The 24,906-nt window shown below is 33.1% G+C and overlaps 2 protein-coding genes and 1 long non-coding RNA gene across 3 annotated transcripts in view; 2 read left to right on the top strand and 1 right to left on the bottom strand.

Moving 5' to 3' along the window:
* Window positions 1-24,906, bottom strand: part of LOC127862417 (mediator of RNA polymerase II transcription subunit 26-like) — a 312,703-nt gene that overhangs the window by 166,041 nt on the left and 121,756 nt on the right. The window lies entirely within an intron of this gene.
* Window positions 4,143-7,034, top strand: LOC127862422 (doublesex- and mab-3-related transcription factor A2-like). The gene is made up of 2 exons (XM_052401535.1): window positions 4,143-4,844; window positions 6,000-7,034. Exons 1-2 carry the CDS (start codon window positions 4,271-4,273, stop codon window positions 6,731-6,733), a joined length of 1,308 nt encoding a protein of 435 aa, XP_052257495.1. The 5' UTR covers window positions 4,143-4,270; the 3' UTR covers window positions 6,734-7,034.
* LOC127862430 (uncharacterized) lies at window positions 14,929-17,842 on the top strand. Its single transcript, XR_008040606.1, has 5 exons — window positions 14,929-15,032; window positions 15,384-15,448; window positions 16,068-16,129; window positions 16,465-16,506; window positions 16,925-17,842. It is a non-coding gene; the product is annotated as an uncharacterized LOC127862430 (long non-coding RNA).

Consider the following 24,906-nt stretch of genomic DNA (forward strand, 5'->3'; position numbering starts at 1 on the left):
CAGTACCATAGTTCATTGTTCATCATATACCATTCGTTAATAATATGCAGATTCTATGTTATGGTCATCATTCAAGTTTTTTTCTATGTTCACTAGAAGGCAGTACACAATACAACGTTTGTCCAAATGGTAAGGATGATCCCCTCACTCAACTTTGTCTAAAAACACCATTTAGCCAACAATAGGCTGTTTAATGGTCAAATTTGACTTGCGAAATCTGAATCTGAGTCTGACCTTAACCTTTTTGATGGAGAAGGGTAACAAGCAACACAGCTTTAGATTATGTTCATGTGTGTTAAAAAAAAACATACATCACTATATGGCAATGTTGTTAGTGATACAATAATTGTAAAGCTGGTTTAAGGCAGAACATGACTTTTGACCTCTAACTCTGACTTTGACATTTGAGGTACGGAGACGCTTAATACACATTACATGTCGTCTGCTGAATTTCGTATCTTATTGTAAGTGGTTTTAAAAGTTCATGATGAACGGCACAGTTACAGTGCGAATAAGTAGTATTATGGCTAGATTGAAACTTTGACCTAATTGAATGACCTTCACTTGAATGGACGGGAGAAGGGTGTTACAAGCGACACATTTTGTTACGATGGTTAACATTTGTTTAAAGTTATTTTAAATGCAATCAATTCATACCAAATTCATGGGTTAATGGTCAAGATGTTCTAAGGACAAACTTGACTTTTGACCTCTAAGTGCGACCTTAACCTTTCAGATAAGAGACTTCTAAGTGCGACCTTAACCTTTCAGATAAGGAGACAATTTTACAACCGACAAGTCGTTACCTGATGGTTGTCATTTGTGGTAACTTATTTTATTATAGCGCGATGAATTTTGACCTTTTAGTCACTACAAGCTTTTTGCAACATTGTATATCTTAATTTGAACTTTAAGCTCTTAGTTTAATCGTGACCTTTATGGTATTAAGGCGGGCGTTACATGCGACGCGTTGTCTTATGATGGTTAATACTGGTGTCAAATTATTTATTAACTGATTAGTATACGACAAAGTACGGCTTTGATTGGAAGTTTCAATCTGTTTAGTGTCCGAAAATAGACATACGCACAGACAGACAGTGTTATATTCAGCTTCGAAGGGGTATGAGTCATAAAATATTCTTAATGGAAAAGTTAGCGGTACCTTAAATTGTCCCTTCTCGATTTCAATTAATTCTATTTCTACACTCACAAAATTAACTATTTTTTTAAATTGTTTCTCATAACAATGTGCACAGTTTGGTTGGATTGTGTAAAATAGCTGACGCGTTACAATAAATCCAGAAAAGATCAAGACAAATGAATAATTTACCACTAGCTACTATTATATCATTATAGATTTTGACCCAATCTCGGACAAATATATCTTATTTGTGAATAAAAATCTATTAACGACGCGGTTCATGTATCTTTTATTTAAAATAATATTTATCTATCACATGTTTTCGGAATGCGATAGCATGAACAGATACTTTGTTTAAAATGCGAACAACAGAAACATAATGGTATAGCATTTATAATTCTTTTATTGAGATAGCTTTAGATACAATGATTTATTCCAACAAAACTGTCATGTGCCTATAATTTAAATACATTAGTGTATTAATTATTAATGTTTAATCTTCAGAGAAAACGCTTGCTTACGAAAATGAATGTATTAATCGCAGCAGTCATTGTTAATATTAGAAAATACAATTGACAAAGTTTCACGAGCGAAGAAACATAAACAAAGCAAATATAGCCAACAAAAATAATAAAGGAAAGAAGACAATAAGGACACAAAAGGAATAACATTAACCGTATTAGCGCGCTTTGTAAACGCAGATCAATGTCGAAGGCTCATGCCTGAAAAATGTAAAACTGTAACAGGTTGATGACCAGGAGCGATAAATGGCAAAACAATGTGTGTATCCCTGAAAGATAACATGGTTTCCAAAAGACCTGATCTCTGAAACTCCAGTACGCTAGACGAGTTAAACGTTTGATAGTGATCTGCCACTTTCTCCTTCCAGTGTTACAATATGTTACTCAATGTGTCCCCTCATGCGAGCTCTCTAGAATGTCTCCATCTAACAATGCATCCAATGGCGTGTTAATGTCGTGCTCAGTGTATACAATCGGAAGCAAATTAGCGGAGAAGGCCCTGTTTAGGGGACATAAAGGACCACGATCAAAGGTGAAAGTCAATCACCCCCTAGCGACTCGACTGTACACATTCAGCAAATACCTGCATTGCTTTATGATTCCGATCAGGTTTATGATTTTTGATATTGTTTTCAGACGAAGATGTTTGTCTAAAATAAACAAAAACAAACACAAAAAGACATTTTTCATACATTCACTAAAAAAGCATGAATTTATGATACATGACACTATCAGTTTATGAATCATCATGGCACTTCATCAAATACCATAATATTTCTGCAAATTCATTTTGCACCTCAAAACTTAATTTGAAATTAATCAAAATTTCTGAAACTGATACACTATGCAATATTTTAATTATACCCGGCCCTGGTATTAGTTATTTTTCTATATTTTAACCTATAGACAGATATAATATAACACCATTTAACTGAATGATACCATCTCAAATCTACGCAGAGGGTGTTATTATTTTCCAATTAATCTACATTACTATCACCCAACATGATACTTCTTTACGAAGCTAATATATACGTATTGAGATAAGTGAGTGTAGTGTTAAGAATGAGTGGAGATATCAAACTAAACTGGTATCGTATTCCACACTGGTAACTTAACTCTCTCATTTAAAGTTGCCTTAATGTGCTAAGGACGAAATTATATGCGATAAAATGCATGCAAAACACATTATTTAAAAACATGTTCGTTTAATTCTCACTTGTCACAATGGCCCATAAACATATTTGCTATAAATATGTGTATTAAATACAAATATTTTCGAAATTATTTAAGCGAAAATTATAGATTAGAGGAGCAAATGTGCAGCTAATAACTCGTGTAAATCATGACATAAAGGTAGAAATTGTATTATTAAAATTACTTTTAAATAATTGCAGAAGTCGATATTTGCACTCGGAGACAAGAAACAAATAAGTTTTGGAAGTATAAACAACAAAAAGGCGCACATTTGTATTGATTACCTGAAAGTAAGCAATAAGCTACATGCAAATGTGCTAATTCAATGAACGACAGACACAGTTATTTTAATATGAGAATATATTTTTCTCAAATGGAGCTTTATGGACGATTTGTCGACATAATACATAAACTAATGGAAACACACATTTAAACATCATATACAATATATTTATTAAAAATAGTGTATATGTCATGAAAGGATGATATATCAGTTTAGTTGTAAAATTAAAATACATCTTTGGATGTTTTTTCGTCATTAAAACCATAACCAATATGTGATAAAAACAATAAAACAATACCAACATTGAACGTGATTTGCTTGATTCTCAAGTGCATAAAATAGATTGTTGTGTCAACACATATGTTACCAAAACGTGTTTAGTACGCCGAATGTTATCTGTAATTCGTCATAAATTTGTGTTGTACAAACAGCCTAAATTGCAAATACAACACAGCTATTTGTCCGAGGTACTTCAGGCAACATCTTGATTTTCTTTGTGAAAAAATACGCTACCCTTTATCACGCCTCATAGGTTCGAACTAATGTAATATTTTTATCATTATGAATTAAATTATTAGCAATGGACATTTTATTCTTCAGATATAAATTCTATTTTAAAAACGAATAGTGGTATTCATGTTTATCCTCTATACTTTAAGGTGTTTTATGTTGTGTTACAATTGCTAAACGCGTAATTCGTAGCTTATTTATTATATTGTAAATATTAAACAAAAGAAAATTGTTGTATTTCACTTTGTTGTGTTATTTATTCACATTGTTCTGGAGCAATACAATTCAAACAACCGCTACTGATATTGCTTTTTTCAAACTGCTCTATGTTTTGCTCGAGACCGATTTCAATGATAACAGACGTGTTCATATTATTATCACTTTTACGTTCATGCATTCCGACAAAAGATGTTTAATCGTCGTGAAATCTGACACCTGTGGTATTGGTTTGGGCTCCAACGACAGTGGGCTCTCTCCTATTGGCTAACGGAGTCGGGTGGACCGAATGATCGACTAACGGTTGTGAACATTTAAACAGATAGTGTGAAATATATGGCTATGTGAAGTAGATGAAAGGGGTGGAGTGGGGCGGAGCGAAGAGTTTAAGAGTTGGCGTTAATGCGTATTTTATTTAGTTATAACCTTGTTGAGGTTAAGAGTGACTTCTGTGGTGAAAAGGTATCGCGGCTGAATAGTACTGAAAACACTGAACTACGACTAAAGAGGCATATTTTGGAGAGTGTTGTTCTTAATATTAAAGACATGTCATCGTCATCTGATGAAGAACGTCACGGAGCGGATGGAGGAAACATGAACGGTTCTGCAGACGGTGGATTATTGAGGTCCTCCTCAGACAGATACCCGAGAACACCTAAATGTGCTCGCTGTCGGAACCACGGTGTGGTGTCAGCTCTGAAGGGACACAAGCGCTACTGCCGATGGCGTGATTGCATGTGCGCCAAATGCACATTAATCGCAGAAAGACAGAGAGTCATGGCTGCCCAAGTGGCACTTCGGCGCCAGCAGGCGCAAGAAGAAAATGAAGCCAGAGAGATGGGCGTCCTGTATGGACCATCCGGGCTTCTACAGATCAACCCAGACTGCGCGTCCATGTTCCCTGACGCCGCCAAGTCAGTTGACGGCACACAGAAAGTGAATGCCGATGACGAACCGGAAACAGATTCTCCTCCTTGTAAGCATCGATTTGGTTTTCATATAAATCTTGGTTTTGCTATCCATTGAAAAATGTGTTGAATGTTTTTATTGGTTTAAAAATTGCTTTGCTTCATCTTTTTTTTATTAAAAACACGGAAGATTGCATAGTATATTATATCCTACATCCTTAATAAATTATTTTCCTGTAAAAAAACTGTATAATTTATGAAGGTTTGCGTCACCATTTATAAATCTTTCAAGTGACTACATATCTTTGAAAATCAATTACGTTGTGATTAGTGAGTTCAACACAAGATCTACCTGAGCAAATGACAGCCATGAATTTAGTAATTTAATAAACCCTTAATTCGTTACTGTATATTAACATGTTCTTATTTGATTAAATAAATTTAAGAAAAAGGTTCTCAAATTGATTCATCTACTAATGAATTAAGATCACGATAACTTTTTTTGTATTAGTAGTAGTACTTTTAATATTTATTATTATTAATTATTATTATTATTATTATTATTATTATTATTATTAACGCAATTGTCAAAAAGACACAGGCGTAGCAAAAACAAATAATGAAATACCGATCTTAATAATATTTATTTAGTTTTTTTTAATATTAAGTTTTTAATACATTTTACTTTGTTTATCATCGTTTTTCGTTCAAAATATTCCCCGTATACATTACAAACCAATATCACAGTAACTTAATTACTTTATGCAACGGCGTGTCGGATGTTCCATTCATTCCCCAGTTTAACCGCAAAGTAAACCATACACGAAAAATCATATCGATAGCAGTTTATTTGAATAAAATATTTACTTTTCCAACTGAATTAAGCGTTTGCACTCTACTTCATATTCATGTAAATAACTTACTGGCTATTAAATTAAGCGTGGATTTTAACAATAATTCACCCTATTTATTTATTGAAGTGTTTGCTGATACATACAAATTAATATAACTCAAGCTCCGTTTGTACTACACACACAAATCAGAAATATAAACGAGCTACATACATATAAACAAAAACACAAAACATTAAAAAAATGAGGGAGATCAAAAATGCATATAAGTTACTTTCTAATATTAAACTTATACAGACACCTTTTAAATATATTGAGTATATCTTCAAAGTACTGATAAACTAGAAACATGAGTTTGTTATTATGTTCCAGCTTCCAAGAGACAGAAGTTAGAACAGAATGAAGAATCTGGTCGTTTATCTGTGTCCTCGGATGACTCGAGGTCCATTTCCCCTTCGTACAGCGATGACAGGCGTTACCATGGCGACCGACCACCATCCACCTCTAAAACACCACATTCTGGACCTCTCGAGGAACTACCCAGTGTTTACGACAGAAACGGACGTCTTTCAGAAAACTGGCTGCTGAATTTTGCCCAGTCTCAGAATGGGTCCAAGAAGACGCAACAACCTATCGACGTATTGTGTAGAATATTTCCTCAAAAGAAACGAAACGTTTTAGAACTGATTTTACAGGGCTGCGGGGGCGACACCGTTCAGGCCATAGAGCAGGTTGTGGCAACCCAGCGACAGGAGGAGAGCGCTGCGAGCGGCATGCTGTACGCGGGACTATCCCATAACCACATGACAAATCATTTGCAGAGTTCCATATTTAAGTCCGCGTTTTCACCGCTGCCCACTTTCTCTGCGGCAAATGCTCTTAGTACCATGCGATACGCCTGGGGTGGGGCCGCGGGCAACAGGCTTGCGTTGACAATGCCCTACCAGCATTTCCTTCCAGGTCTATCAATGGGTTCGTCGTTTGGATACGGCCCTTTAAGCAACTCGGCTGATAAGATTTCTCCGTACAGTATGTATCCATTCTGGGCAGGAAAACCGTTCGGAACAAAAGAGGTCGAAAAGTCACCGGGTTGTGTTAGTGACTAGAACGTGCACCATGTTTTTTTGTGTATCAGAGTATTGCATTCTAATTAAAATGTTATATTATTTATTTAAGAAATAAATCCTTTTTATTTTACTTCATTTTTAGTCTGCGACTCACAAATCATTTGTTCAAATCATGAACATCGTTTGACTGATTTTGCTTATACGAGATAGAACATTTAATAGACTTGTTGTCTCTCAATATTTATATCAGTATTTAAATTATATTTTGTTTGTTTGTTTATACAACTTTGTCATGTCATGTACTACATGCGCTATGAACTGATTAAATTATATTCACTAACGTTTTTATTGAACACTATACTGAATGAAAGTACATGTATCGAATTTACTTTTTCACTTGTATAGTTATTTGTCTTAAACTTAATCGTTCATTGGGATTAGTGTTTGGCACAAGTAACTTATGGAAAATTCTTTACAAATGCAAAGGACATGTTAATAAAAAATTACAAATTGCAATTTTCAAATTGTTAACACTGACTTATATATTAAATGACTTTATAGCCTTCCCATATTTTCCGCAAATCTGTAAACAGCTCCCCGATAATGCATTATGATAAACTATGATAAACGCATCAAACCCCTTTCTGTGTGGCTTCTTTAGAAAACTAGTATGGCCGTTATACAAATACGAAATGGATTATTTTACTATCTTCTAGACTTTGACTGATATGCACATTTCACAGATTGTAGAGACGATGAATGTCATGCGGCAGGACGATAGTTGTGGAAAAAAAAGATTATATTTAGAGCCATATATCGGGATGCAGAGTTAAAATGTTAGGTAACTCATTATATAAAGAATCGCGAAGTTAAACGAGAAATAACCAAAATCTGAAAATATTTGAAAAGTAAAGTGTTTTTTCTTCTTTAAGGGATTTAAGCGTTAACAGTAAGCTAGGAAATGAGCATTTGTATATACCAATTAAAATAGCGGAAATTGTAGTATTTGAAATAATAAGGTGAATAAAGAATTAATATAGACGAACTGAATCCTTTAAAGTACCAAAAAAACACTCTCCATTCTCTAGCTTGAACAATTAGAGTCCCCCCCCCCCAAACAAGTATAAAAACGAGGTCCTTTTTTTCGTACCAATTGTATTTTTAATGAAATAATTACTGTTGATATGGTGTGTGGGTTTGAAGGGATTTTCCATGCGTAAGCTTGGCGTGTACCCCTAGATCCGCGTTTTTATCGTGTTTTTTTTTCAAAATCTAGCACAATCCGAAATAAATATATTCTAACTGTTATCAATCTAACCACTTATCGAACGGGTTCAATATGGTATTGCAGTACAAACACTGTTCAGATGTGGTTAAAATTCCATGAAAAGTGCAGATCGGTCTCGTTTTTGTCCGTTTTACCATCCGTTGACTCCGTACGACGTATGACGCTGGAAAAGTCCCCTTCATCTTCAGAGCTCCTATTGAACACATCATGCTTGGATGCGCATCCACTCTAATAAGGACATAATTGTCTTGTTCTGAGAAAACTGGGCTTAATTCATGTGCGTAAAGTGTCGTCCCAGATTAGCCTGTGCAGGGACGACTCTTTCCGCTTTAATGGTATTTTAAGTTTCAAGGAAGTCCCTCCTTACCGAAAATCAAGTTCAGGCGGAAAGTGTCGTCGGACTGCACAGGCTAATCTGGGACGACACTTTACGCACATGCATTATGACCAGCTTTCACAGAACAAGATACATATTAAGTAACGAGTTTTTTCAATAAATGAATATGTTATCGGCGAATTATGTGACGTAACATAAAGACGTTTACAAACACGCCAGAATCAACACAGTTGTTCAAGCATTGTATAAAGCGATATTGAATGTCTTAATCAAATGTGTGTGCAGCTTATAAGAGAAGAAACGCATCTGTATACACGGCCAAACTTGCTTAAGGAAATTAAACTTTCGATAATAACATTGATATAAAATTGCTATGCACTGACAGAACATACTTAATTGCAAATCAAATACTTATTTATTTTGAATAGCTGAAGCTTATCAGCAACACTATTAAATATACATTAATTTAATAATCGGATGTTTTATTTTAAATCATAAGATTATTACTTTGATCAAACGCCAACAAATTGAAGTGTTACAAATATTAAGTGTCTTTTTATATTAATATTAAGTAAAATAAATTATTTTAAGAAATAGACGATTTGCAAAGTCATTTCTGTTAATGCCATTTGTAATGCAATCCAATATGAATGGTGTTCAGTGTTTCATTATCATTCCTAAATAAAATTGAAAACGTTACAAGCAGGAATAATAAGACAGCGTTACAAAGCGCATTATTAAATATTTATCGATTCTCAGAGAAAGCTTTCTAAAGGCGGCGGTATTTGCAATACAAATTTTAATTTAATATCATGTACGTCCCCTTAGTTTCAAAAGATTTATGTTTCGCCGACTAAATGTTTCATATTTCTATTATTTATTGCATTGGAAGAAAGACCAGTACCTAATCAATTAGGTAAATGAATTAATGGTGTTGTCTTGTGTCACTAAATTATTCTGGGACCACAATGAATAACCGTATACCGGCGTCTAGCTATTGAAATTGCGAATATGCAACATTTTTAAATAATCGCACCAGGCACCAAAAAGCTCAAAAGTGTATATACAGATGGGAAAGATAACAGATCCCTACTGCATTATTTACGGCCCGTCTATGTAAGGCCGACGTCGAAACAGACAATAGTAAACTGTTGCAATGGAAACTACTATAAAACGATTGAAACAGATACTATTTATTATTTTGAATATGCATGTTTTTTTTGTAGAAATATAAATACCATATGAACGAATGTTCATGATTTGTAAGTGAGCTCATGTTGATTGATTGAATTGCAAGACTTTTGAGGTTCAAAGCATGAACGTCCGTATTGCAATTCGGTCATAAAACTGTTAATATTGAGGTTAAATTTCCGACGCCGACGAATTTTGTATCTGATTAACGCTTGATGTTCTATTTTTGTGACACCAACTTTAATTGTGGTTGTTCTTTTAATTGTACATCGTTTTTGCTTTGAATTGACTGTTGCAATGCGGCTAACTTATATTTTATTGTGTAAATAGAGTTTTGTTTGATGTTATATCATATAGTAATGCACGCTGACATAATAACTGTAATTATCAAAGTAACAAAACGTTATATCAACGTTCACGATTCACCAAATTAGAAAAGAGTTTTCATATCAAATGTATATTTATTTAGGCAACATTCAAATAGATAAATGTGCGGTTGTAATTAAAGTACATTTTGTTATTGCGTTTCTAATATTTCTTGATTTGCTACATAAGCATGATTTCCGACTGTACAACGTGTATTTATGCTTTGCAATAAACATATTCATTTTGCATCTGCTGAATGTCCATGTACACACCCTTGAATAACTGTTTGCTATGCATTTATTTTGTTATACGCGATGGTATAGATGGAAGCATGATAAAACATGTTTTATGTAGGTGTTGTTCTATCTATCACATTTCTCATCACGTCAACGCTATGGTTGCACAGCTAGTAGTTTGTCAAACGCAAAGAAATAAAAGACTTTTTTCAACTCTGTGAGAAACTCGAGTTTTCCTTCCCATGCACGCGTGTCAGGAAAGATACTTTGTGCAAAAAAACTATCTTAAGATTTATAAGCTTCTGCAGTCCCATCTATCAACTGTGACCATTTCAATGATATTTTGTAATGTATACCGAGTATGCATAATAGGTTATGTCAAGAAATGTTGCAACCTGTTTCGAGTCGTGTGTGACACTTTGAAGAACTTAAGTTGAGTTTTTTGGTATGTCAATTAATTATCTGGTCATAAAAAATACCGGTATCGCATTTTTGCGCATTCTGTCATCAATAACATACCTCGTGCTTCCGACCATTACATCATTGCAATCTTCTTTACCCTTTTATTCAAGATTGCGCCTCATTCAAATTAACGCATCAAACTCAACAACTCCGACATTGTCAGACGAATCAACTTATAACCGTTCAACTTCAGTCTTGAAGTTATTCTATTAAACCATTTATGCCTAGCGTCTATAAAAAAAGGCTTTTGCAAACAGCGTAGACCCAGATGAGACGCCGCATGATGTGGCGTCTCATTAGGGTCAGCGCTGTTTGCTGAAATTAATTTCTGTAAAAAATATTCTAAATATAGAAATAAAAATACTAGACATCCCTGATTTTGGAAATAAATTGATCCAATTAAGAAGGATGGGAGAGTCAACTAGGCTTAAATGGGTTAAGCAATAGTTATGTACCCGCATATATCAATTGTTAACAATTTGATTGCGATACCGCACGGCACAATCAATTTAAGTTGTTTTCCTTTTCAACTCTTTTTATGTCGCATGAAGCGGACAACTGCATTATTCAGCAGATTTAGATATTTTTCATTACAGTAAATCTGATTGAATTAATTAGATCCAGCCAAATTACTATGAATGCCTCTGATATTATCGAAGATGTAAAGTTGTAAAGGATTTTGATTTCAAACAATTAGCTAAGTAAGATTCAAGAAACGATACACTAGCATTTAACAACAATGAACAATGATTTATCATATGAGGCGACACAATGCTGCACATTGTCTGATATCAAGTGAAAATGCGATTTTAAGCTCCACTTCATTTCTGAAAAACGCTTGTCATACTTAAACATCGTACATGTATTTTCATCAAGTCAATTAAAACTTTAAACATTACATGGTTGTCTTAAACGTTTTTTGATAGAAAATCTCCGTATTTTGTGAGTTGTTTACACAGAGAAATTTGATATACAAATAAGGAGCTATACTGAACACAATCAAATTATCTTTGATCATAAAATAAAGCGACGAGATATCAAGTGTAGGATCTAAATAATATTATTCATGAGCAAGGTAAAAACCACTACCGGTAGTTAAGATTACTTTCGAAGTGTCGTAAGATCCAATCATAGAAATCTGTATTGTACAGGCTTTTAACCCATTTATGCCTAGTGTCTAGAAAAAAGGCCTTGGTAAACAGCGTAGACCCAGATGAGACGCTGCATAATGCGGCGTCTCATCTGGGTTTGCGCTGTTTGCTTAAAGGAATTTCTCTAAGAAATATTCTAAATATAGAAATAAATATACTAGACATCCATTATTTTGGAAATAAATTGATCCAATATAGAAGGATGTGAGAGTCCAGTAGGCATAACCCTTTCCCATTCAGAAGGAAAATGAAAATGGCTATGGGCAAACAGCATAAAACCAGAACAGCCTGTGAGTAACTCGTAGTCTGATCAGGTTTTATGCTGTTTGCTGCTCATCAGTATCTAAGGTTTGGAGTGGAAGCCTTAACAACTTGAATCTAGTAAGAAAGGTCGTTAATTAAATGCAACTTTCTAAGGGACTACAAACACGTCAAAATACGTATCTAAGTGTTAAAGGGATAAATGGGTTACGTTATGCATGTAAAACATTGTATGTAAATTTTGTAAGCATAATTGCGTTGCACGACTTCCATTGTTAAATACTTTTTCTTATGAGAGCTGGATGTGTGAAAGTATTTAGTGTGTTTTTTTCACTCTTATTATATATTTCAGAACATGACAAAACAGAACCGAACATAAACTTTATTACGACTTGTACATAGTACATCGTCAGTCTTAACCATGAAATAATAAACATATCAAAAGGTCATGTGAAAAGAAAGAGATTATACAGTCATAAAAGTTGTACATAATATCTTACATAATACATGACAGTGGTGGGTAAACACAAAACAATGAAGACAAGAAAAAATCGAATTTTTACAAAGTATGTGTGCAACAGAGTGGCAAAGGACTATAAGCATTTATGGAAAATAAAGTAACATCAACAAATGCTATGTGTATAATAATGATTAAATTATAATAGAAAGAAATAGCTCAATAAATAAATTTGGCGCCAAATTTAACATTCAGACAGTAAATGGCAATTTGTTATTTTACATAATTAAATTATGCACAAATATATTAAATAAGTGAATACATTAGATATGTTACATATCATAACTACAATTACTCAGTTTCGTATCCAATATGAATTTAAGTTAATTTACACTTCATGCGTAAATATAATTACACAAAATACATTTACTTAATTAAACGGTACTTACAAGGACATGATATCAATAAAATTAAAATATGTAAATAAAATAAAACAAACTTCTGCGGATAGATTTTTATGGTGATACCATGGTTATTATACAAACTTAGATCTTGGCTATTGTTGAAAATACAAGTTTTTTTAAGGCGTTTATACATTCGCGACAAAAAACGAAATAATAGTCATTCATCATCGACCACTCGTATATGTTGTGCAATATGTAATCTAACCTAAACGCGAGAAAATATCTTGTTACAGATGATTGATCTTCTATTTGAACACCTACGTTGCCACCCTGATCTTAAATTGAAATAAGTAGCGGATTGCGCACAAATTAGTCCGAAAAACAAACCAAGGTCTGTCACTTGTTTTAATGATCGTATATTCACAAACGCCGTTCTAATATTTGACTAATGCTTTTTAACGACCGTAAGAGCTATGTCAATGAAACATTATAGCAAAAATGCTGACGAATTGAAGAGGCCATCGCTCAATTCGAATTGTACACTTACGGAAAAGAGCATTATTCCAGACAGCCGGCGCCAGTGGTCTTTGAGATTACCGGATGTACCGATGTGTGCTCATGTGAATACAGGACTTGGTATAAGCGTGTTTGACGATTTTAAAATCGATTTTATATCACCAAGTCAAGCTCACAATTAAAGGGATCTTTTCACGGCTTGGTAAATTGACAAAATTAAAAAAAAAATGTTTCAGATTCGCAAATTTTCGGTTTAGTTATGATATTTGTGAGGAAACAGTATTACTGAACATTTGCCATGGTCTAATATAGCCATTATATGCATCTTTTGACGATTTAAAATCCTGCAAATTATAAAGCGTTGCAACGCGAAACGATTGAATAATTTCGAGAGTTCTGTTGTTATCGTTTAAATTTGTGAAACTAGGAAGATTGCTGACAAAGATGACAAACTTCAAAACATGCCAAAATCTGTGAAAAGGCCCCTTTAAAATGATTAGGAAACAATTACTTTTACATGATTTTTTTATCAAAATGTCGCCTTGTATTTTGCTGATTAACCCATTTATGCCTAGTGTCTAGAAAAAGGCCTTGGCAAACAGCGCAGACCCTGATGAGACGCCGCATCATGCTTAAGAAATTTCTGTAAGAAATATTCTAAATATAGAAATAAATATACTAGACATCCCTTATTTTGGATATAAATTCATCCAATGTCGAATGATGAAAGAGTCCACTAGGCATAAATGGGTTAATGAAACTCGCCTCAAAGAAAAAATTCTTTATATTGCGATATTGTTTAAAATATCATTTGCCGCATTTCAACGCTAAATGACACGATATAAACATAGTATTTAAAGGGGCCTTTTCACAGATTTTGGCATGTTTTGAAGTTTGTCATTAAATGCTTTATTTTGATAATAATAAACAATAAATGTTAAAAGCTCCAGTAAAAAAATCAAAATATAAAATTTTAAAAAGGAAAAAATGTAGCCCGCAGCAGGGCTCGAACCAGTGACCCCCCGGAATCCTGGAGCCGTATTCATCAATAATAAACTCAAACTTGGACTCAAACTCAGACTTTGACTCAGACTTAGACTTACTAAAGACAGACTCAGGATTCGTATTCACGAACGCATTTGGAAATAGACTTCAATAAGATTGTGTTTTTTTAATGACGTCACGACTATGCGAACTCTCAAGTAGGGAAAACGCGCCAAATAGTGTCAAAAATAGTAGCGGACATGTTTGATATAACTTATTGAATGGAGTGTTTGGCAGTTGAAGACAGCGAAACGAAGCGCCAGCAGGTCCAGATTGGTCCGAGCCAGAGTATGTTTTTAATGCGCTGGTTCGGGACCGCTGGAGCCTTCTATCGGCGAGTATAAGTGGCTCGGAGCCGAAAAGATTTTGGTTATTCGAAGAAAAAAATGGGACGAGGTGTCGAGCAGAATATCAGTGTAAGTTATATGTTATTATCGTATCTGTCTTGTAGTTGTAATATTTTATTTAATAGCTTACTTTTGGATTTGCTACCGATGTCGTTTTTACTAGCGCCGAATATTGCACTATGTATACAAGGGGCATAACCACTCAGCAAATTGTACTTACGGATTTCGGATGTGATTGTGGAATGTGTTTTAGTTTCAAACATTTGTTATGATTTATGGTACAGTTGCACGTTCTTTGTTTCCAAAATTTGCACAAGTGAATTGTTATTTAAGTATTAAAAATGAATATTTGTGGTTTCACGGATAAGTTTACCATTTAAGGAGGTCTATTGTTTTAGTTTTCATCTCGTACCCTGTTAGATTCGTACCCATGTGTGTTTTATTCGTATCTGATTACAATCTGCACATTTCCAAACGAACTTTTCATTTACTACACGTTTACATTGATAACTATAACCCTGTATGTCGTTTATATTAAACTAATCGACAGTCATGATGTCAAACATGAAATGTTATGTGTTTCATAAATATTGCTATACATCATACAATTGTTTTAATTAAACTTTCAGAGAATTTGGTGTCGCAAAAACTGGTGAACAGTGCCAGAAGAAGTACCAAAATTCCAAGGCTCGGTGTAAGTTAATTACTTTTTTTTGTTATGCTTTCATTTAATTAATTTTGTTGAAAAACTTATCAATTGCAATTAGTTTGTTTCAATATTACTACATGTCAAACCTAATAAATTTAACTTAATAATAATTGTCTAAATGCGTAATTGAATTAGTGTTATAAAAAAGATCTGACACTTGTCAATTCATATGATTATGATTAAACTCATCAAGGAAATATGTAGGTAAGCTCACCAAAGGTGCACTAAATAACAATATTCATGAACTCGTTCACAGATATATGGTATGAATTGGCAACTTGTATCAGAATCTTTGTTTGTTGTAAATATAGCAGGGTTCGGTATTAGACAATTAAAATAAAACATTAAGATCATTAATTTTAGATCGGCAAATGAAGTTTGTGCATTTTAGGAAGTATTTCTATTCCTTTTTGTTAGATACTTTAAATCTCTTGACTATTTCAATTTTGTTGTTGAGTTCATTTATTCAAGGAATGAGTGCAAATACAAACATTGTATTTCTTGGTAATCAACTAATTATTATTATTAATGAGCATAAGTGTATGTGTGTAAGTGTTTTACGAAGTTATATGTTTGAATTAATTTTTGCGGTTAATTTTTGCAGCTTCTTCATATGCTTAACAAAGCAGTGAGCGTGCCACAACAGCCAGCAGTGAAGAACATATGGTAAATAAATAGATTATCATATATATGCAAACCATTAACCATATGTATAGAACATTGAAAATGCAAACCATATGACTTATATTGTATGCATCACATTCAACACAGTATACAATATAATAGAGATTCACCCTTATATAAAACAAAATAAAAGAAAAAAAACATGCATTTAATTAACATTAAACATTGTGTTTGAAAGTTAACACTGGGATTATTATACATAAACTTAAGTATAGTATATTAACATTAGTTGTCCATTTTATTGCATTGAAAACATCACTGGATTAAATTAATTTAGATTTTTTAAGTGACACTATATTTTTTTCATGTGATTTCAGAGTGTACCAGTCATGAAAGTAGAGGCATGAAGTGGAAAGAATGTAAGTTTTGGATATCTTTTAATTTAGATTTCAAATTGTCTAGAACAAATCTTGAAAATTAAATATTGGTAAACCTAACACTTAGATAGCTCTAATTGAAGGTATTGCAGTGCATACAATTTATTTAGAGTTAATAATTAACTTGCATGGATGGAATTCCAGTTCTTAAAACTATACTGACACTACTATCTGACAAAGCAAGTACTGTATAATATGTTATTATGTAATATGCAACAAAAGTCATGCATTTGTTGAAACATAATTAGCATCAAATATGTTAAAACTAAGTACCAATGCATAGTACCAATGCATACATAGATTATGTGATATATATATGTATTAATTTTTTAACCTTTGAAGATCATAATATGAGAACAAGTCCATTTATACAAATCACACTTTTTATCCATTTTTGCAGCGCTCACAAAGAAGACCGACAAGAGATCACAAGCCGATACCTTAACAAAACTTACAGAGAAACCGATGGGAAATAACTAAGAAAAATTAGAATAAGAAATACAAAAGTTGACTGTAGAAATTGAAATAATACATTTGGAGAAAAAGATGTGTTTAGTGTCAATACGTGACCAAGTGCTATAACTCTGACATGTAATATACTAGTAGTAGATTTATTCCCCTTTTTGTAATTAAAAGGATCTTATTATTTTTTGTGCAACTACTTCATAACTCTATTATTTCTAAAATAGATAGTCTATATTAGAAATAATAGAGTTATGGAGCAGTTGCACACAAAATAATATAAAAAAAAAATAATTCAAAAAGGGGCATACTAATATTTCTATGATAAAAATATGATTCTATCCCTTTTTGTACTTATAAAATTCCAGTCAATATTTGTGTGCTTTAAGAAATGTAGGTTAAATATTACATTGGTCATTGTTTTATGTTACTGACAGATAAAATACATTCTACATTCAAAGAGGAATATTAGTTGAATGCGGTGTCTTGGGACACTTCTTGATATTATTTGCTTACAAGATATACATCATTAATAATAATAAAATTCTTCATTCAATGAACTGAATGAAATTCCAGAATAATGGTAGATACAGTAATGTGAATTTGAAATTAGACATCAACAAATCCTGGCATCATGCTTTCGCCCTGGCCAACTGGCAGTGAACTTGAGTGAAGCTCGTTATTCTGTAGCTGGCATCATACACAGCCTGTTAACATAAAACATGTTATATTACACTAACAAAATAAGACATATTTTTGTACATTTTTTCTTAAGTATTTGATAAAATGCTGATAAAATGTTTCCTATTTTGCTAATGACAAACTGTTAAAATAAACATACAGTTGTTTCATTAAATATTTGTGTTTAAATTTATACTAGACTTGCGACACCTTAAGGGTTTCGCGGGATGGAATGAGTGGGGAGATCATATACAATTTTCAGCTTTCCGGAAGCAAGGACCCTCTGGACGTGAAACATCAGCTTTCCAACACTAATGATTCCAGTTCCAAAGCACATATTGCATTAGTTCAATGGGAAGAACATAAAACGTGTACCAAGGATAAATACAATATTTAAACATTCATGTACAATGCACAATACTAAAAACCTGAATTGTAACTGTAATGTATTTCAGATTCAGAGATGTCTGTGTTGTTTCTAAGGTCATGTGAAAAATTAAGTTTATATGTTTATAGGTTTAAAATTGCAAATTGTCCTCTAACTTGCCCTTGTATTTCAAGATAGAATACTTTCCTTCCCAGAGGAAAGAGATCTGGGTTTGAATCCCAGTGGGGGCTTCAGAGGATGATTCATTTTAAGAAAAATGAATATATTTGCTTTACTTTGTCTCTAACTTAACCAAATAACTCTGACAATGCCTTTACAAGTAAGCAGTTTTTGATAATTCAATTATGCAAGAAACATGTATAATTTTAGGGTAGACTTAGACAGCAAACTAAGAATTGGCATCCATTTTAGTTTTTTAAGTCAATACAACAATAAATGCATATAGGAACACATATTTAAATTAAAAATGCAACAATCAGAGGACATAATCAATTAAATAGTAAATGACTACTTTAAATATTTTTTAGCACTGTTTGTTTTTCAGAGATTTGTGAATATGACGTTTTATGTTCCTTCTCAAATTTAAACGACAACAACAGAACTCTCCAAATTATTCAATCGTTTCGCGTTGCAACGCTTTATAATTTGCAGGTTCTAAAATCGTCAAAAGATGCATATAATGGCTATATTAAACCATGGCAAATGTTCAGTAATACTGTTTCCTCACAAATATCATAACTAAACCGAAAATTTGCGAATCTGAAACATTTTTTTTTATTTTGTCAATTTACCAAACCGTGAAAAGATCCCTTTAAAAGTTGACACAATACTGAATTTCACAATCTATCGTTCTTACCGAAATAACAAAACGAACAGATAATAAACTCGAACACTTAAAACTGTTAATGATGAAGTGAGAAATAACCATCTGTAAAGCTGATTCTGTGGGGAGCTACTCGTTGTTTGACATTAGATGTATGTAAAGTAAAAAAGACCCGATGTCAATATGTTAAATTTAAATTGACAATTTTTATAAGGATTGTGTTTGTGTATGATTACTATTGGAAACATTTGTTAAAATAAAAGACAATATTCAAATCAGAAATAACGACGACGATGACGATGTCGACGACGATGACGACGACGATGACGACGATGATGATGATGATGATGATTTTTTTTGTCCGTTGACTTGTTCTTCTCCTGCTGAACCGCTGGCAGATTTTTAGCAAACTTCAAACGAATGCTCTTTGGGTGTCTTCCGTGAAAATCGTTCAAATTATATTGGTTCGTTAATTTATTAGGTAATGTAGTGAAACAGGTGAGTGCGTTTTTAGGGAGACAGTTAAAACAATCGCACCGCCCAGAGGTTAATTATTTGGTACATTACATCGTTTTGTGGTCTTCTACAAAAATTAATAAAATTCCGCCAATGGCGTCAATACTGGTCTCGCCCTGGAGGTTATCATGTTTAGGTAGATTTGTAAAGCGAAACCGTTCAGAACAATATCCTCGTGTCTGAAACCGCCAAACCCAAGGCTTTCATATTTGATATGTATCATCAAAATTGTTGTCAATTTTTTCCCTCGAGTCAAATCTGACCATTATGTTGGTGTTAAATTATATATAAATAATTAGTATTGAAAAAATCAAATGAAAGTGTCTTCATTAAAATATCAAGGCCCCAAAGGTGTAAATACTATTTGGTATGTAACAGCAGATAGTAGTCCTCTACTTATATTTTCATTCAATGAAGTCTCAAGGATCGAAATTTGCAATACCTGCCTGGTAGTCCGAAATGTTTCAAAGGATAGCCTGGACAGCAATCTTCAAATCATGCCCATGTCGTTAAAAAAACAAATATTCAAATTATTAAAAATTCAAATAGTAAAATACTAAAATATTCAAAATAATAAAATACAAATAGAAAAATACTCAAATATTCAAATAATAAAAATTGAAATAGTAAAATACTCAAATATTTAAATAATAAAAATTCAATTAGCAAAATACTCAAATATGCAAAATAATAAAATTCAAAAAGCAAATTACTCAAATATTCAAATAATACAAATCCAAATAGCAAAATACTCAAATATTGCAAATTTTAATAGCAAAATACCAAGAGCCTTGAGTATTATAACATATTATTCCAGGACAGAGTTCAATGATGCTGAGGATCGTCTTGTTAACATTTCAATCGTAAATGCTTCAAAAAAGGCTAATATAATTATATCAATTTAATATATGGCAATTTTCTGTTCTTCATTTTAATGGACTATAAAAGTTAAGCCTCGATGCATTACATACGCACATCGGGTAATTCCTCAATGCATTGCATACGAAAATCACCACCCACGGGAATGATTTGATTTGTGCTTTCACATAGCGCCATTGTCACTCACATATTCACTCTGCAATTGTTATGCCGTGCCTTTTATAATAATTAATACGGCATAAATCTTCGCCGATTATTTCCAGCATGTGCTTTTCATGTAAAGCGTTTAAATGGTGCGTAAAGGATAAAAAGATGTCAACTATCTAGTCCATCAAACGGGTAATAACAGTTGTTTTTGCTGACGTACAATCACGATATGTTATCGTTTTGCAATTTGGAGCCAAAGCTCCCACATGCCATAATTAATGTATTAATATTAAAAATGATTGCAATATTTATGTTTGTTTATCAAATAATTTATTTTATTTCATTTTTGGAGGGTATTCGAATTAGAAACTGTATAGCTGTTGTTTTCTTTTTTCTGTCAAAAAAAAACATACTAAATTTTGTTGTTCAATTCAAAATCGAATGTAAATTGTTTGCCATTTCACATTGCTGTTTTTATATCTGTTTCAATTTTTGCAGTTGATACGTCCTTATCGACAATATCTCGACAACAAAACTTTATATAATTTTAATAAAACGACGGTTTCAACATATATTGTCTTTACTGTATACCTGTATACTCATTATCAAAGAGTTTAAGTTATAAATACCGGTTAAAAATCTCGATGCCAACAAAATCACGTAGTAGAGAATGTTATGCACATTGGCTAAACCCATCACAGTTAAATATTAAAATCTTCGTATTCATAAAGAGTTTTTTCCAATACATTATTAATATTACTCCGAACTAACAAAACAAGCATGTAGTAATGACAAAAATATTAGTAGCAAATTTTATGAACACAAAGCAATACTGAGTCAGATTTTTATATTAGTTATTTTCACGTTTAATAATTTTGTCAAATACAGCTATGATATACGAGCGAGGTCGAACCCATTCTCGAGTTCTGGCCTCGTTAACCATATGGGCAAACCCGATGAAAAGTAACAGTTTCGCAGATACAGATCAGTTTTATTGGTCATATCGCCACCTGATCGCTCACATAATGGTTTAAACGGTCGTGAGCAAGTGGGAAGTTTCGCCTTATTTAACCGGCAAATAGGTGACAACAGTATGACTGCTCTAAACGAGGCCATGAACGCTCGCCCCCATCGACACCTGATAAGCATCATTTTTACAAAGATTCAAGATTTATGCCTTCTTTAAGCTATAGAAGAATTCATTAATACCTCCAAAAAGGGCTTCGCCTGTTCGCATTTGAATTATCAAAACTAACCAATTGATCAACCAAGGTACATAGAGTTCGACAGAACTTGTTTAAAGTGATAAATTGCCTTGTTTATCTACGGTTTATTGATATAAATAAGTTAGATCTGACTGTGATAAAAGGTTCAACGAAAAAGAAACTGACAAATATGCATTTTTACTACAAAGGCAATTAAGTATATTGGAATATGATGTACATTTTTGAAACAATGCAAACAAAAGGGAAACATTATTTGAGATCTACGCGTAGGTTAAATACGCTAATGTCAACTCTGTTCAAATGCATAATGTAAAGCGAAACCTTAATTTTATGTACGCTATATATCAAAATAATATTTCTTTTAACAATACAAAACATCATCTAATAGATTACAATCACATCTATCGAAAAAAACACCACTGGACATAAATTCCTTTGAATAACATTGAAAGATGTATAATGTTAGTTCAAAGGATCGAACCGGGGCAAAGCATTTACATTAAATTCAAAAAGAAATTGTAAAAAAAAAACATTTGTATGATGAAGACCAAAAGGAATTATGAGATCAAACAGGAACATTAATAACTGGTATGATCCCATTTTTACACATTATTAAAATAATTGTAAAGATGACAAATGAATATAAAACGTTATGTACAGCACAGATGTACACTAAACAAGATTTTTATTTGAAAGTTATTTATCTAGCATGTCTTGATATGTGTATATAAGTGTTTATATAAGTAAGGAATGTAAGAAACAAATCTTTTCTTGACACGCGTACGCCATTTCCATTTTAATTTATTGCAAATGCATAATGAGTTTCCAGAATTAAAATCAGTAGAAACCTTTTTCCTAGCGTCTAATAACTTTTATTTTAGACGAGTGACCAATACAATACAATACAATACAACACAATACAATTCAATACAATAATATACAATAAATCGCACCATTGTGCAAAACAGTAACATGTGCCTTCTCATTTCAATGTCACATGGTACCTTTTTGAACCAAGGGGCGACATATAACTATACAACGAAACATTAAAACATAAATATAAATACAGCTTGTGTCAAGTACTGTTTGCTTTTGTTGGTATGTTATTTCACCCGGTGTTCATTCGTTCTTCCCCGTGTATTCATTTTTTGTAAGCATTGTCTAGCGTACGTATATCCTAATACACTATCAGATCCGCTGTGTGGGGCGGTTTTCAGTACTTTATTTTACTTTCTAAACCCAAACAATCGGAGAAAACCTGTCATTGGGGATATTCATCACATAACTTTCGGTGCAACTAATACAAGGCATAAAATAATAAAGCTACATAGTAATTGTATATAAAAGCGTACCTTTACTGGATAGTTTTCATTATGCATGAAACTGAACGTGTTCCACATGCGCAAACCGCAAGTCCTGACACAAAGGTTGCGTGAGTTCAGTATGATATTAGCCACCCATAGCTGAATGCATGATTCAAATCATTTTAAAATACAGTCTATAATACATTATTTTAGCAACAATTTCAAGTTATATATGTAAGCCACAACTCTTTACTTGCACTTCATTGTTATACTTGGCCCTAGTGTCATATATGTTTCATTGTTTTGTTATTATCAATATAGCCTGCGAATGACCCATGGCGATTTCAAAGATGAATATTTTGAGTAACAACATATTGTTAGAATGCTTGATTTGTCTTTAAGGCCTTTTCTTAAAACAAATATGGTGATATATTTGAGCCATAGTCTATGAAAAGGGGGTTTAATGCATACGCGTACAGTGTCGTACCACATTAGCCTGTGCAGTCCGCACAGGCTTATCAGAAACGAAACATTCATCCTAAACTGGTATTTTGCTTAAAAGATACTTTCCTTAAACAGAAAATATCATTAAAGCGGAAAGTGTCGTCTCTGATTGGCCTGTGTGGACTGTACAGGCTAATTTGGGACGGCACTTTACGCACATGCATTAAACCCCCTTTTCATAGAGCACGGCTCATTTGAAAAAAGCTTTGTAATGGTGATAACAGTAATCAAACTAAAGTAACAAATGCGTGTACAAGTATCGACGTGAAATGAAAAGCCTAAATTATGCACGAACGATGTATACCCCAAATTTGACCGCTGTATTCAAACAGTAACCAGCGAGTGAAGATAAATATGAAATTAAAGTCATGTCATCGGACGCCAATACATTATGTGACAAAAAGCCATGGAATACATTAACATTGTAAGATTTTCGCTTTCAAAATTGCTAGAATAATGCCTTATAAATACAATCAGCTGAGTAATTTATGATATCAAATGATTTACGGTATTATTGTGCATAAATACTTATCATTCAAAACTTTAAAGTAGTAAGCGGATTTTTTTGTCTATTCCATATATGTCATTAGAGATGGGAGTGACATGTCCGTTCCTTTCTGACAATGATCGAAGTGATATGACACATTTTCGATAAGTTATTTGAATAAGATATATGTCCATATTGTTTGTGAAAAAAGCAAACCTATTTTGTTTGCTTGGGATCTTTCCTTTGTTAACCATTGTAATGAATACACTGTCCTTGTTTTGATGTGCTGTCCTTTCTGGGCACTAGCTACTCATTTTGCATTAGTACTGTTTCATCAAGCATAAGTTGAACAAATATGAAAGCAACAATAACATACATAGAGCAATCTATCTATACATATCAACAAGATTTACGTTTTATGGAATGCCAAGTTATGTGCAATGCAATCGCCCGATTGTCTAGTTATGTGCTCTGCAATCGGCCGAATGCATAGTTACATGTATGTGCTCTGCAATTGGCGGTATGCCAAGTTATGTGCCCTGCAATTGGCGGAATGCCAAGTTATGTGCTCTGCAATTGGCGGAATGCCTAGTTATGTGCTCTGCAATTTGCCGAATGCATAGTTACATGTATGTGCTCTGCAATTGGCGGAATACCAAGTTATGTGCTCTGTAATTGGCGGAATGCCAAGTTATGTGCTCTGCAATTGGCGGAATGCCAAAGTTATGTGCTCTGCAATTGGCGGAATGCCGAGGTACGTGCTCTGCAGAAGAAGCGCTCATTCTGATGTCGGTTGCTGTAAGAGGATGAGGATAGACCTCTTGCTGTCTAGATGTTTGCAATTATACAGATGGAGATAAAATTGGCTAAGTATACTTTCTATTTAATTTATTTTAATAAATAAGTTTAAAATTACAAAATTTTATATTGATACAAGAACCTCTCTTTGTTTTACTCGATATTGT

This window comes from Dreissena polymorpha, chromosome 16 (assembly GCF_020536995.1).
Source record: "Dreissena polymorpha isolate Duluth1 chromosome 16, UMN_Dpol_1.0, whole genome shotgun sequence".
Taxonomy (NCBI): domain Eukaryota; kingdom Metazoa; phylum Mollusca; class Bivalvia; order Myida; family Dreissenidae; genus Dreissena; species Dreissena polymorpha.

Excerpts from the sequence above, each read along its gene's own strand:
- LOC127862422 (XM_052401535.1), top strand. The coding sequence starts at position 4,271 with ATGCGTATTTTATTTAGTTATAACCTTGTTGAGGTTAAGAGTGACTTC. Across the intron at positions 4,845-5,999 it reads GGAAACAGATTCTCCTCCTT|CTTCCAAGAGACAGAAGTTA; the intron begins GTAAGCATCGAT and ends ATTATGTTCCAG.